General features: G+C 41.0%; 1 protein-coding gene across 1 annotated transcript; it reads right to left on the bottom strand.

The window, feature by feature from the left end:
* Positions 1-14083: 14083 nt before the first annotated feature.
* LOC118734058 (GDP-D-glucose phosphorylase 1-like) lies at positions 14084-16293 on the bottom strand (the record flags this gene model as incomplete). Its single annotated transcript, XM_036463752.1, is given in 2 exon segments — positions 14084-15924; positions 15985-16293. Coding segments are annotated over 2 exon segments (413 nt in total), but the record flags the coding sequence as incomplete, so codon positions are not given.
* Positions 16294-16341: the final 48 nt, after the last annotated feature.

Below are 16341 nucleotides of genomic sequence, written 5' to 3'. Positions count from 1 at the left end.
TTTTCCTTGGCCAAGCAGTCGTGTAGTGGCGCTGCAATCGTCGCGTAATTGTAGATGAACCTCCGGTACCATCCGGTCATGACCAAAAAGCGCCTGAATTGCTCTGGGGGTTTCGGTTGGGGAAACTCCTTCATAGCTGCTACCTTGCTGGTGTCTGTGCGGATACAGCCGTCACCTACCACGTATCCCAAGTAGCGTACCTCTGTAGCAGAATTTGCTCTTTTCGACGTTTATGGTTATCTTGGCGTCGCGTAAGCACCGAGCGACCTTCTCCAATAAAGACATGCGATTCAAAATCTATGGAACAAACTAACAGGTCATCTAGGTATACAAATACACAATCACGAAGAGCGGCCGGTATGACTTTGTCCATTAGACTACACATGCGTTGTGCGGCGTTTCTGAGCCCGAATGGCATTACCGTGAACTGGTACAAGGGTCTAACCGGGACAGTTAAACCAGTTCGCTCCCTAGACTTTCCCTCAAGTGGTATCTGCCAAAAAGCATCCTTGAGGTCAATTGCAGATATAAAGCGTGTATTTTGTACCCTACTAAGAATGCCATCGATGTGAGGGAGAGGGTATGCGTCTTTAATCGTACGCTCATTAACCTTCCTGGCATCTAGACAAATCCTATTTTTCGTGCCCTTGATAATTAGTGACACAGGAGAGCTCAAGCTGCTGTTACTCTCCTCAATGACCCCCATACCTAGCATCCTATCCAACTCTGTGTATACCAATTTCTGGATCGCTGGTGAAATCGGATAGTGCCTCTGTTTCAAGGGCACATTTTCATTGATTACTTCAATTATATGTTCTTCAATGCCTGTACGGCTTAAGCCTAGCACTGAGAAAGAGGGGAACAATGCTTTAGTCTTTTCCAGTACCCGATCTTGCTTTCGAGTCAAAATATGCTGCAACGTGAGGTCACCTTCGGTGGATGCGAGCTCTGACACCGATCGATTGCGATTATTCAAACCCCTATTAACCACATCCATGTTAAAAGCGTGCCAAAAATCTACCCCTAGATAAACCTCCTGTGTCAATGCCGGAACTAGCAAAAACTCTAAATTGCCCGTCCCATGTTATAGGGTGCGTTATTACTCCTTCTACTTTTTCCACCGTTCGCTGTGCGTATGCTTTGACCGGAAATACGCATAATCTCCCCTTCTCTTCCTTCTAAGATTTGCATAGCATCAACAAACCTGCAGATGTCCCAGAGTCTAGTAAAGCCAACACTTGATTTCGCCTTCCACTGTAATGGTTGTTTCCACTATTTTCTCTTGTACCCGTTTGAGATTTTGTTGCTTTTCGCGCATCTTTTGGATCTTGTACTTTCTGTTTATTTGCTTCTCATCTAAGACTTCCATAAATATACGCCTTCGTGCTTCTTCATACTTCATTTTTCGTTCATGTAAGTTTTCTTAAATATATCTAAATTCACTACTTTTCACTTCATTTTTGCGCGGACCAATTTCGCGTCTAAGAATTTTAATTTCATTATCGGGTTTCGGTTGGTCGCCTAAACTTCCCGATTCGGATTCTGACCAGGGACCCCGATCATCTCGGCCAGTGCTCCATTTCCCGCTTATGGCTTCAAAATCTCCGCCACAGGCGAAACACTTCATTAGGTGGAAGGACGATTTACACTTGCTGTCCTTCGCTGCTTCTTCCGGATTCTTAATGTAATAATCCACCGGCATACCTCAAGCAAAGCACAGCATTAGGTGGAAGGGTGATGCACAAAAGGATTGGATGGGTAATTTATTCACAATGGGGACGTTACTCACATTGGGGTTTTGGGTAAAGGATGGGGTTATGGGCTTTGTCGCCTCGCGTTGTGGGGCGGTACTGGGCAAACGTTTTTGCGAACGTAGCTGACTCCTAGTATCCTTGTTCAACGCAGATACTTCGAAATCGCTTTCTGGCTTGCAGCTTTCAGATCAGTCCACATAATTAGTATTCACTTCGCTGACCGCTTTAACTCTTGATCTGTTCTCTCTGATCAATTTTTCAGCCCGCTTGCATTCATGCTTCAATTCGGTTAGCGTGTTGATCCTTGCAGCAAAAGTGAGGTTAGCTAGATAGGGTTTGAGGTTCCCTTTAATAGTTTTCACTAGTTCCTCCTCAAGGATCTTCTTCTTGAGTCTAAATGTCAGGTCGTAGACGTCCGAGTAAAAGTCATCAAAACTTTCTTGTGGGTGCTGCTTTCGCTCCATAATTTCTCGGATGACTTCGTAGTCCGATTCAGCAGACTTGAATTGCGCTAGCGGTTCAGCCTTCACTCCAAAGTAGTCGAAGTCATTATCTCTAGCGTGGTCTTCTAAAACTTGCCAGTACCACTTTAAGGCGTGACCGGTTAGCAAGCGATGGAAACCAGAAAAAATTTGTTCGTAGGGGAGCTGATACTCTATGCGCATCCTCTCTAAACGGAACACAAAGCTTTCGACGGTCAGCCTTTTGTGGTACCGTCAAATTTTAGATGCCACTTATCTAGGTCTACCTTCTTTATTTCACTAGCTCTGCCCTGTCTTTCTGTCCTTTGCGCCTCCCTACTATTGGGGTGTTCACGATCTTCTCGCCCATTGGGGTTACCTGGAGTTGACGCAGAAGCCGGTGGAGGTGGTGCTGCGGGGGCTTGCATGGATGCTTCAACATCGTCGACGCGGTTGCTCAAATAGGATACATCGAACCTCATTTTTCTAACTTCGGCCATACAATCCGCCATGACGGCGTTTTGCTGTGCCATTATAGCCATCATTTGCTCCAATTGGTCCATTCGATTAGCAGCTGTCTCTGAACGTCTGGTTTCCTGTCCTTGCACACCCCCAACTGCCCCCTCCTCCACAGCTTCATTATCTGACATCTCAAGGACCCTCTAGCTTCCTTGAAAAACATAAAGAGCTATCTGTGGAGTTAATATGAATTTGGCTGGTCACGCGTTGCTCAAACTGGGCGTTCGCGGTTCCGAATATTCTAGCTGTGCAGCGGTTTAAATAGTCAGAGGGTACAAAATCCACGGGCAGTTCGATTCCAGTGTCGATCTGCGTGAACAAGGATCCCACCACTTGGTTCTCTAGCGCCCTCGACCAGCTACGCGTGATTGGTCTATTATGAGATATTATCCCCAATCCAGCTCTTGGTATTTCCTCTGCGTCCTTAGGCTTCTCAATTCACCTTCGAACCGCCAGGAAAAGGGATTCTGTGGGACAAAAAAAAATCTACCTCCTAACTACAATTACCCTAGTTTTATTAAAAAAATATTGTTGTGTTTTTTTTCTTTTTGCATAAATCAACAACAAAATTGTACTGCATAAATATACGTATTCTTCTTTACTGTAAAATACTGTCTTAAAAGTACAGGCTTGAATGCAATATTAATTCAAAAAATATATATATATATACATAAGAAATAATAAAATAAAACAAAATAAAAAAGTAAATAAAATAAAATAATATTAATATTAAAATCAATATATATTCAGCAAAAAGGTACAGGCACAAAAAGAAAAGATATATTTAATCCTTTTTTCCTTTCTTCGCATGATATGTACGTATAAAACAACACAGCTTTTAACTTGTTTATATAATTGAATGGTTGAATCGTTGGTGTGTGTTTTAAGCGATTGCAAAACTGCCGTTAATTTTTTTATCCTCTTTGAAAACGGTTTTAGGCATTTTCATCGATAAGGAAAAAGTGCAAGAAGCCGTGAGCATAAAGAATATTAAAAATCAACGCTGTTTTGCAGTAGCTTAACACTTGCACATTATTATACTCAAATTTAAAGCGCTACAAAATTCCATACTCAAAAAAGTTCTAAACCAAATTTTATTTTTTTTTTAACTTGTAATGTACTCATTTTACTCAACTTCGGTGTAAAAAAAAAATTCATAACTCAAATTATTGTAGAGTGCACCCCATAACATTATACTTAAATATTTCGCAATACTCAGAGCTACCATTGTGATTTTTTACAATTTTTTTTTGTAATGGCATATTTTAAAAAACTAATTTTTTTTATCAAAAAATTTGTATGTGGAAAATTTTTTAAGAAAAAAATTAAAAAATATATTTTTTTTTCTTAGGGAATTTTGATGTGTGTATGTGTGATTTTATCATAAAAACGATTTAATTGCGTATGCATGTTCACTTTGAGCAAATTGTGAGCACTGGTTGGGGAAATCTTCGGTAGATTGGGTAAATCGCTAATTGGGCCAAAATTAGAGCCCAATTGGGAAAAACTTTTTGCTCTGATCGGGCAACCTCAAAAAATTTCCAGCAAGGAAATTTTGTCATAATGGGCAACAATTTTTGTGCCCTCAACTAGCACGAAAATCTGCTAGCATCATATGAGTGGATTTTCAGAAAAAAAATCATAACTCGAAAATGGCGAATTTTAGCATATTGCTACTCGTACTGAAAATAGTTTATACTATTCCCCAATAGACAGAAAAGTTTGAGAGAAAAAAAAGATGTGGCAATTTGAAAAAAATCAATTTGAAAAAAATGTTTTTTTTTTGTTTATAAACAATAATTAATTTTTAATAAACAATTACTGATGTTTAGTTCACTAGATCGATTCAGTAGATCAATATCTGCAATTTAAAAAATCGTTAAAATCCTTGCTTTTTTGCGGCAGTTATAAACGATTTCATCAAAAGTTGCTATTAAGAGAGAAAAAAGAAGCGTTCGTACTCAAAAAGAAAAAAATTCATTATTTGAAAAATTCGCATTTCTGAGCAAAAAGCAAAAATACGTATCTCCTTAAATTGTTCAAGGAACCATCCCTGCGACTTTTATGGCAAACTTAAATTCACTTTCCCCCGGCCTGGGTGATTTGAGATGGAATGAGCCATATATAAAATAGTACCCTGAAATGCCAGATTAATAGGGTCGAGCCCCCCCCCCCCCCCCCCTAAATTTCATTGTGGCTACGCCGATGACTGTTAATGTTATCTTATGACATGTTATGTTACGTTACAATTTTATAAGGCTCTTCTTTTATCCAAATTTTTAGGTAATAATAAAAAAATTCAATTTAAATGTTACTTGTTGTCGTAGTCTTTTTTTTAAATTTATGGCTTTCTATAATAACATCACATAATGGTGTTTGCAAGTGGACTACTCATATGTATATGCGTATGTTAAATACCAGAGTTGTTTCACTCACCTCACTAATCCTCCGATGATGGTACCAAAAAGCGGCGATGTAAGCTGAAACAGAACGTGAGCAGGAAATACACAACAGTCTTACCTAACATACATAACTACAACTGTGGGAACAGAAGGCTCCACACGGCCACGGACAAGATCGAGCGAGATTTTGTACTTGGTTCTATTCCCGCCGCGTCTGCTATCGAACCTAATACGACGCTTTGCGTGCCAAACGTGACCTAGACTTTTAAACTTAATTTTTCTAAATTATTTAACTAATAAAAAGAAGTGGGTGCCATTAAATTTACTTAGCGCGAAATTATACAAGTGGAAATAGTTAAAATTATAAGTAAATGTGTATGTAATTAGTTAATTGTTGAAAAAGAAAACTCCGCTTTCTTGGCACGTGGCACTTCGCGAGTGTTCTGGCCTTAGCAATTGAGACTAAGGTGCGTGATCAACAAGTGTAGAAAATATATTCATGGGCCGATTGCCCGGTAACATTACAGAAGCAAAATTAAAGAATTCAAAAAGTGGTGTAAAACTACCAAAATATTAAAATTAATAAAAAAAATAATTTTTGGGCTTATGTGGCTCTGTCGGGGCGTAATTTGCTCAAAGAGTGCACCCTGTCTTGCTCTCTTTGTGCGTGCTATTCCCAGTCCTCGCGCTCACAATTCTGCGGTGTGGTGTTAACGTTGTGTACACTGCGTGGGTGCCTACACGTAGTTAACAGTGGCACCTATGTTAATACCGCAGCTGTGTTTCTGGCTTGCTGCCGTCCTCTGCTGGATTTGTTTCCAGATCGCTGGTGGTGTTGCGCCCTTGTTTATTGGGAATATCTACTTCAAACAGGTGGATTGCTGCAGGTAAGTTTCTGGTCGTTTATCGGTCTTCCGTATTTCAGTCCGTAGTTGCGGCTCCCTGGGCTAAAACCCGCGGTTGTCCTAAAGTGACAAAAAAATATAAAATTAGTTACGCCCTGTCGGTTAACAAGTGGCGGCATGGGTAAATTCATAAATTTACCTCCGTTTCATTGTGTTGCGCATACATGGGTAGGTGCGTACTTCACATACATATGTAATAGTACCCATTAGCATGTACGTACATATGTATAAATTATTATTTTGTGGCATTGTCTTACCTCAACTTCCAACGGGCTCTTTTCTGATAATATACTTTCGTGACTCAATCTTTACAAATCCGCCTCTTACGAACTTGATTTCACAAATATAACTTTATATTTTCACCTTTCTTTTTGGTAACTTTCTCACTGCACATGCGTAAACCACACAAGATCGCAACTTTTATTATTTGATCCTGTTTCTGGGCTTACTCCGGCTTAAATAGAGAATTGGCGTTTGGGGCAAAAACTGTGATGTCCACTAGACGTTCGATCGAACCTACGGTTTTCCGGTAACTTTGCTTATCGAACCATAAAGTATATTACGGTGTTGCTAATGGTTTGGTGATTTCATGGATCTTGCTAAGGCGATTGTTGCATGCGCCACAGACAGCGGCCACAGTTGGTTCATCGATCGAGATGACTATGGGCAGATGGTCTGATGTCAAAGTCAGCATAGGTCGCCATGATCGCTGTTTTATCAGACCAGCGCTGACGATTGTTATGTCTGATGAGCTGCAGCAGCTGCCTATAATCCTGGTGGGTGCGTCGTCGGTTATTGTGCAGAATATCGAATCGTCTATCTGCTCAGCCAAGTCTGTTCCCCTACGATCGTTTGACAGGCGTGAGTGCCAAAGATCGTGGTGCGCATTGAAGTCACCTACAACCATACGGGTTTCACCTCTGAGGAGCGCACCTATGCCAGGGTCATGATTCAATAATACAAGGTTAGATAATTATTGACAGCTGCGGTTTGACACTCCCTTACAAAAGGTTGCATTTACGGAGGACAGAGAAAGGGCAAGAATGCAATCCCTTGTTTCGAAAATGGTAGTAGAAAAGTACGCAAAGTAGGCAATTAGTAGTGAAATTCCTTTCGTAAATTCTAATGTATTTGCAGGAAATCTGGCATTTTAAACGAAATGTTGAACGTAATATTGATATATCTACGTGAATTACGTAATTTATGTGCTATTTAGCCGTATAAAAACTGCAAAATGACTCAAAATTTAAATAAGACTACTATGAGACTGATGTAAACATCCAATGCATATGTTTTCATCAGTTAAATATGCTTCATATGCATATACAAATAAAGACATTGCACAAAAGCTTATACTTTTATTTCACACCAAAGCTACACTGTTTCCATGTAAAATTGCAAAGAAGCAACACGGTGCCACTGCTAAGGGAGCGGTGCGAGAGAGACAACTGTCAGTTTATCGAACCTTGTGTTATTGAATCATGTGCCAGGGTGATATCCAGCCGGGCAGCAGTTGACAGGTAGGGATGCAAATTTTGGGGAATAACATCGATACATCGATGTTTCGATGCATAGGAAAAATTTATATCGATTCTAAAATACATCGCCAGAAAAACATCGATATATCGACGGTTTCCGATGTTTCAAAAGTTGTTGGGTTGTAGTCACATTAAAAGGAAAATTTAATACTTTTCAATTCAAACTCTCTGTAATTCAATTAGAAATATACCCACCAAACAATTTGTGTTGCCGGTAATAAGAAAACGTGTCGCCCTCGGAAACAAATTTATTGCCGGTAATATTACCATCGAATCGATTTCCTATTACCGGTCGCTCTAAAACGTCCGCCGAAGGCAACTCGCCTGGGCGAGTCGTTTTCTTATTATTCAGGCGATATTTGGAATAATTTTATTCTTTTTTAAACCTCATTTATTTTTTTGTATACCAAATTGCAACTTACAATCGGAATTAATTCATTTTCTCGCTGTGAGACTTCCTATTTTTTCAATCTTGTCCTTGGGCATAATTTAGACGCTTTTGGCCAATACTATTGACGCCATATTCATAAGTTTCGGAATTTTTGAGAACTTTTTTATTCAAAATTGACATGAACGAAGTGATGTTGCCGATTTGTCACCACAGCAATAAATCGGTGAGTCGCCAATTTGTTGCCATTGACGATTGTTGCCTATTTCTCATGTTTTGCATGGTGGGTACTTACATATGGATTTATCCCTGTATTTATTTACCACTCCTTTACCCTTCCTATAAATAGAATAGAAATGCATGCCGTCGCACAGTGTTTCGACTATATGGAGGCAGGTGGAAATAATAGTAAACCTGCAACAATTTCACTGAAACTTGACATGTGCTCTAGGTTTACTTAGAAATAGGGAATTATGAAATTTGGTAAAGATGGAATGATTGCCACGCCTTCTACTCTTGTGGGCGGAAACATTACATTTCATCCTATTTCGATGAAATTTAGTTTGTGCCCACGTTTTTATTTTAAAAACTTAAATATGAAATATGGGGAAGATTGGATCACTATAACGTCCAAAAATCACAAAAAATGTGGGCCCAGTCGTTAAATGTGATGGAATTTTGGTAAATTTTTGTTTCCTGCTTCACACTCTCAGAAAACAAAGGTTATACTATAAATTGACTTAGGTGTAAATACTCCATTTTTTCCAATGTTTGGTGAGATTTTTTCATTGTTCGAAAAATTCTTTTCCCGTAATTATGCAAAAAGAGGCTGAAAATCAAAAATTTAGAAAATCAAAAATTACATATATTTGCAAAGTCGCGCGTAAAGATCAAATTATATATTCTAAAATTACATAAAATTCTGTAAAACATTTGTCTAATTTCAAGACCTGACAGACCGGTACTCACACTTTTTTTACTAATAATCTTAAGCATCTACATTTCAAAGCAAATTTTTTGGTAAGAAAATAGGAAAGTACCAAATAAATCATAAAATAAATCATAATACCTGAATATTCCACGATATTTAAATAATGGATTATGGTTGAAAAAGAAACATTTTCTTTAATGGGTTAATCGCCAAAGGCCACTTAAAGGCCCGTTTACATACAACTTTGGCGTTGCGTTGGCGTTGGCGTCACTTCGACAGCTGACTATGAGTACATGCATTTATATGAAAGTCTCCATATAACCAAAGTTGGGCAACGCCGATGCCAACACAACGCAGAAAGATGGCCAACTCTCAACTTTTCGCGTGCGTCGTGCGTCAGCTGTTCTAAATAATCAAAATTATGTGATTTAATTTTCATTTTTAATCAAATGCGGGCAAGAAATATGGTTTTTAATGCAATTATTGATGTAAAATTTTGATTTATCTGCCGCTAGTGTGTTAATTTAGTGACCAAAGTATTCTCTGCTACGCGTTCATTGTAGCAAGCACGGGCGTAACTCGCGCTGCTGTCAAAGCGACGCCAGCGCCAACGCGACGCCAAAGTTGTATGTGGACGGGCCTTAACTGATTACTCGGTATCGCGCCGATTCCCGTATTTCTTTGGAAATGTATCGTTCGTGAAGAAGGGGAGTGAGTAAATAATGTGAAATGTGGTATTGTGACTTTTACTTTTCCTTCTCTAGGTCCAACTGGTGTTTTTTATAAACTGTCACCATAACTTTTTTCTATCTGCCTCAATATAGTCAAAACACTGTGCGTCGTAAGTTCGATGAGCCTAAAGTTCCAGGGCCCAATTTCGGTTAAATTTCAACGGAATCTCGGTCCTTGTTTAATGACTAAGTAAGCATTTTTAATATCGAAAGATAAGAGCAAACTCGGAATTTCTGAATGTTCCTCAAAAGAATAAGTAATAAAATTCATGGCCAGTCAAAAAATTTTGGGAGCATAAGTCGATGTTAAAACATCGCTCAGACTGGCATCGATGTATCGCCAATTTAGCGATTTTAGGAAATTGTAAACATCGATGGCAAGCATCGAATTTTGAACCGATATTATCGATGTTTCAAAAATATCGATGCATCGTTTGCATCCCTATTGACAGGGGGTATGTACACGTTAAATATTTCGAGCTCAACATCGCCTGGCCGGATAGCAATGCCCTGACATTCTAGGGTGGTATCCCTGCGGTCGATGTCTGCTTCGATGAGACTGCACGGTGTGGTGCGTGATGAACGCTAAGGCACCACCATTATCTCGCTCGTGATCTCGATGGTGCACGTTGCACCCGGCACAATTCACCAATGTTGAAATGCTGTGCAACTTCGTCTCTTGGACCGCAGTTATCAATATACCATGCCTTCCCATAAAGGTGGTTATCTCCTCGATCTTGCTCTCCAGCCCGTTACAGTTAAATTGAAGGATCGTCATGTGGTTCGGGAGACGTGTGGTGATGCGAGGTGTGAGAGATGTGTGTGGCCGTGACGCCATTGGCTGTGTACGCTGCTGAGATGGTTGTCGCGCTGTGGTGGTGGTGGGTGGCGTCGCAGTTGAGGTTTGCGACCGTGGAGCGCAACACGGGCCCTCGAAGTTCCTCGTCCAATATCGCGTGGTGCGTAGACTTGAACATGCCCTAAAGTGGCACCAGCCAAGGCAGGTGTTGCACTTGACTGATTTCACATTACGGAATATCCTGGTCTGACATACCGTGCAGATTGTAGGAGGAACCAAGAGTTGTTGGCGGCGGCGTGTGGGTGTTGGTGCGGTTGTGTGTGTTCTGTGGTCTGTCGTGGTTGTGGTGTGGTCTACTGTGTTGTTATGTTGTTGTGCTTTGGTGTTTGTGTGGGGCTGCTCAGGTGGACTGGGGTTAGCCGTGGAGGCTGCTCTGTTTGAGCAGCAGGGGGCCACATACGACGTGGTCCACTGCCGATGTGTCCGTAATCCTGAGCAGACTCTGAGGTGACTCCACCCCTCGCAAGCATTACACTTGACTCAGGTGGAGTTGTGGTGTAGTCGTCTCTTGCATACACAGCAGGTGTAGGTTTCTGGCCATGGATGTGACTCGATGCCAGCCCTGAGCGGTACGTAGAACCGGCTGTCGTGGGAATGTATTTGGTTTTACTTACAGTTATTTTAAGTTTGTTTAAACATAGCCAATTATATATTTTATTTAAGTCATCTTGTTGTTTTGAAACAAATCATCCAAATAATGTAAAATAATAAATTAAATCTCGATCGGCGATCACTTAAACGCAGATAGCCACTGTATACGCGAAAAAGCAGTGTTGACACTTTTCCTCATTAAACTATGTTCGAATCGTGGAAATTTTGGCAGATCACAGGGTTGCATTTAGCATTTAGGTTCTTAATGCAAAAAGGGAGCTGCATTTAGGTGACGAATTTTGTATGGGTAAATGTACATTTAGAGTAGCAATTAGAGCTAAATGCGCTGCATCTGCTTTTACGCGTAAAGGGCTGTTTTTGCTTACCACCCTAGAATGTCAGGGTATTGCTATCCGGTCAGGCGATGTTGAGCTCGAAATATTTAACGTATATATAACCCCTGTCACTTGCTGTCCGGCAGGATATCACCCTGACATAGATGCGCTCCTCAAAGGTGAAAACCGTATGGTTGTAGGTGACTTCAATGCGCACCACGATCTTTGGCACTCACGCCTGTCAAACGATCGTAGGGGAACAGAATTGGCTGAGCGGATAGACGATTCGATATTCTGCACAATGAAAGACGACGCACCCACCAGGATTATCGGCAGCTGCTGCAGCTCATCAGACATAGTCAGCGCTGGTCTGATAAATAGCGTATCATGGCGGCCTATGCTGACTTTGGCATCAGGCCATCTGCCTATAGTCATCTTCCGCGGAACACCGGACCTTTATCAACTTTTCTAAAGCTGATTGGAAAGGCTTCGCGGAATTCTCTGAGCACCTTCGCTGCGCTCCCCACACCAACCGCCGTCCACCTAGGTGAACGTAAGTTCCGCAGGGTTGTCACTGCTGCTGCAGCTCGCTTCGTACCGGCAGGATGCATAACGGAGCCACGTCCAAATTTCCCTGCTGAAGCGGCTGTTCTAGCCTTCGTCAGGCCAATCCCGGAAATCTTCGGATCAGGGATCTCAACGCGGAGATTCGGCAACTAGTGAACGTACATAAGCGGAACAAGTGGGAAGAGCATCTGAAGACCTGTAACTTCACCTCTGGTGTGGGAAGCTTTGGTCAACCGTGAGGTCACTGTCCAGTCCGACGAAGCGCGACGATAGGGTCGAAATTTCTTTCGGCGACCATGCTTTGTCGGACCCGGAGCGATGCGCGAGCTATTTTAGCCGGCAGTTCATACTGCATTCTCAGGTGGACAAAGCCAAGCGTCCAGTGACCAGAAGGCTGCACAAACTGCCAGCAACTTGTGCCCCCCTTGCTTTCACTAGCGGTGAAGTTGAGGTAGCCATCGGGAAGGCGAAAGCCTCCAAAGCCATGGGTCCCGACGGAATATGCATGCTGATGCTGAAAAATTTGGGTCCTGCGGGAGTAACGTACCTTACGGAGGTCCTCAATATGTCTATGGCTACTCTCATCATCCCAGACATCTGGAAGGTGGGGAGAATGGTCCCACTGCTCAAACCGGGGAAACCAGCCAACAAAGGAGATTCTCATCGACCGATAACATTCCTTTCCCCGGTAGCGAAGACACTAGAGACCTTGCTGCTCCCGTATTTCACAAACGACCTGACCCCAGCGAAGCATCAGCATGCTTTCCGCACTTGGCCTTAACCGCAACCGTCCCTGTGAGAGAACTATTCTAGTAGCGTTGGACCTGTCAAAGGCGTTTGACACCGTCAGCCAATCCACGCTACTAGAAGATATAGAGGCTTCATCTCTCCCACAGAGGCTAAAACGGTGGTCGCCGAATTATCTGAGTGGTCGACACTCGTCGGTAATGTTTAGACAAATCGAGCAAACTTAGAAAAATAAAACAGGGGTTCCACAGGGTGGTGTCCCTCCCCGCTACTATTTAACTTTTACATTTCAAAGCTCCCTCAACCACCAGAGGGAGTTTCGATTGTCTCCTACGCCGATGATTGCTCGATCATGGCGACTGGGAATGGAATTGATGACTTGTGTTCGCGAGTAAACGCGTATCTCTCAGAGCTTTCTCGCTTCTTCACTGCAAGGAGCCTAACCCTCTCCCTTTCGAAATCCTCTGCGACCTTGTTCACCACCTGGACGAAGGAGGTCAGACTACCGCTGGGAATTCACGTCGATGATATACCGATTCCGACGGTGAATAACCCCAAAATACTCGGAGTAACCTTCGACAGTCTGCTCTGCTTCTCTGCACACGCAACCGCTATTGTCAATAAAGTGCAACCTCTGGACTTCGTCCGTCAGTTCGTAGAGATGGCTCGTGGTTAGGCAAGCAGCTGCCCATTCGGGTGACCACGTCTATGGCTCCCGACAAGGAACTGCCTGGAGAGCATGGCATGGCAGCATATCGACAGGCCATGAACGGCATTCACAGGGAGTCAGTCTCGAGTTATGTAGACTCTAGACTTGTGAATGCCGTTCTAGGCACACAACCACCCGACATAGACAAGACGGAGCTTCATCTGCCTCGGGAGACAAAAACCACAATAGCCCAACTTCGCTCTGGCTACTGCAGCAGGCTAAACTCATATCTGAGCAGACTAAACGCGGATGTGCCGAATGAGTGTCTAGCATGCGGAGAGACACCTCATGGCTCGAAGCATCTCTTCGTATGCCCGGAAAACCCAACAACCCTAACGCCTTTGTCCAAGTGGACCGACCGCATAGAGGCTGCACGCTTCTTAGGGCTGCTGTTAGTGGAACTTGACGACAACGACTGAGATATTAACCGATCTGGGCAGGGTTTCTGTAGCCGCTACAACAATAACAAGTTTCGTATCATATTAGGTTTGTATAGTAACTTCTCCAGTAAAAGATTGCAGCGAGAGCGTAAAAGCAAAATAGAGCGTAAAATTGAGAAGAGAAAACTAGCAGAAGTTATTGAGCACAAAACTAGTAAAAACTTGCAAGAGAACAGTTGTTGCACTATTTACAATTTATAAATCAGTTTTAAACTCTGCTTTACACAGCACTTACAGCACTTAAAAAGTCCAGTAGCATCATTAAGATTTTAATTTCCTCTCATTTTACTTTTGTTTACGCTTAACCAATTCAACAAATTACAGCTTATGACATTCATTATTCTTCTGCTAGCTAATTTCTAGGACTAAAACTAGTAAAGCTGTCAAAAAATCAAAATTCGCTCAGAGGGAGAGGGAACATTGAAAAGTGGATCGCTTTCTAGTAAAAAATTGTAACTTCTGTCAACTTCAACATAACCTCCAAATTTTGGCTGTAAATTCTTGCTTATTTTGTATGTAAACACACTCAGCTCACACATGTAAATAACCAAAAATACTTTCAAATTCATTAGAATCCACTTAGTAACAAGTAATTAAATACTTTTCAACATGAATTAGCAGAGTGCACTTTTCTTTTGTTTACAATTTGGTTGCCAAACACACTACAGCCGATCGTTTGACACATTTACCAGGAAAAAATTGTCGGACTAAAACTGGTAACTTCTGACGGAGAGAAAACCGTATTAACTCTCTTTTTTGTCTTCTCAAGTCAGAGAACCGAGTACGGGATCGATTTCCAGTAAAATCTGACTGATTCTGACTAGTCCGGCCTCGTACGGGATCGCAACTTTTGCTAGTAAAAATTTCACGAGCAAGAATTTGCAGCTCTCCCCTGTTATTAGGCTCTCGATTCAGGGCTCTCTTGCACATTTTTTGGGTTATTCGATCAATGTTCGAATTTTTCGATTCTTGCTATTCTACATTTCTATCGTAGTTACGTTTTTGAAAGTTGCAAATTTGTTGGCGGGAACCTTTCAATTGTTATTTTCGTGGGTTTAAATAATAAAATTTTACAAAAAATGTAAATGAAAATTACTGTGGATGATTGTAAAAATCATTATAAGTGAATTTTCTTAATTGTTGTGTTTTCGCGATTTTTTTATAATGTTTATAGCATGGATAACTAGATATGAAATTCTTTTTCTCGAGAGCGCTGTCAAAGTGTGTATTTTTTATAACATTATCCGGTAGAGCCACTGTGATGAAAACATGTATGGGCATTTATAGAGAAAATTATGGAGAAACTTTTGATTAAACACAACGAACAAAAGTTGCAATATTCTTCATATCTATTTTATATTTCACTGTTTATGTTGCAAATACTGCTTTTTAGTAATATTAAAGAATGCGGGAAGAAGAAATCCCCTGAATTCAATGTGATGCATTTTCCACACATTTAGTGGTAGCTCGCCACTTCGCGTGTCAGGTGTTTATCTGCCCAGGGATTGGCAGTGCCGCCAAGTACGAAAACGAGTTCCTGGGCGCGCTCTCAGAGCTCTAGTTATCCATGGTTTATAGGTCCAAAACAACAACACCAGGGCAAAAAATGCAACTTAAGAAAATGTGAAGCAAAATCTAAACTCAACAGATTGCTAAGTTTTTGAATGTTCTGCTAATTTTTGGGTGATGGAATACAAACAAAATACGTGCAAAGTACATACGAAATTACAGTTTGAAGTTTATGCGAAGTTGTGCGAAGTGTGCATAATCAGACCATTAGGATATCCTGATAAATTCTACTTATCTAATATTGTTGTAGTTGCCAGATTTGGGCAGGTTCTGTAACTCACTTCCGAGTGTATTTTAACTAGTCGCTTTGAATTCAAATTAAATGTTGCTGAAATTCACTTGGAAGTGAATTGCAGAACCTACCTCAATTTCATTTAATTTTCGAAATACTCGTAAATTGGTTTGTAGACATTTCCAGTTACATCTTGAATTTTGGAAAGCACCTGTCGCTCCGTAAGATTTTCATATAAGTGTAAATCTATAAAAGAAAAGCGTTAATAAAAGTTCGAAGATAGAGTAATATTAAAAATCTTCTTACCTCCAACAGTTACGTAGCCAGCCATTTCGCAAAACCCAATATTATAAGTATTTAATTCCTTAATATAGCAAAAATATTTCCGTGTAAACACAAACACTTTTAGAGTTTCATCTTTCAGTGGACTGCGATGACGGGTCATAAATAGATTATGCGGAATATTGTGATCACAAAGCCATATAATGAAATTATAAAGCTCCTGCAATTGCATGGTTAGTTCACTGCCATTCCATTTTTTGAAAAGGAAGCAAATCGCCTCCGTCGGCATATTTTCGCTTAAGCGGAAAATGTTTCCACCTTTCAAGATTTTCATTTCCTTCAAATAAAAAAAAAATCATATATTTAAAAGTACATATTATA

Source organism: Rhagoletis pomonella, unplaced genomic scaffold, assembly GCF_013731165.1.
Source record: "Rhagoletis pomonella isolate Grant_MI unplaced genomic scaffold, Rhpom_1.0 Rhpom_scaffold_00002, whole genome shotgun sequence".
Classification (NCBI taxonomy): domain Eukaryota; kingdom Metazoa; phylum Arthropoda; class Insecta; order Diptera; family Tephritidae; genus Rhagoletis; species Rhagoletis pomonella.
This window is presented reverse-complemented; position numbering and strand designations above follow the sequence as displayed.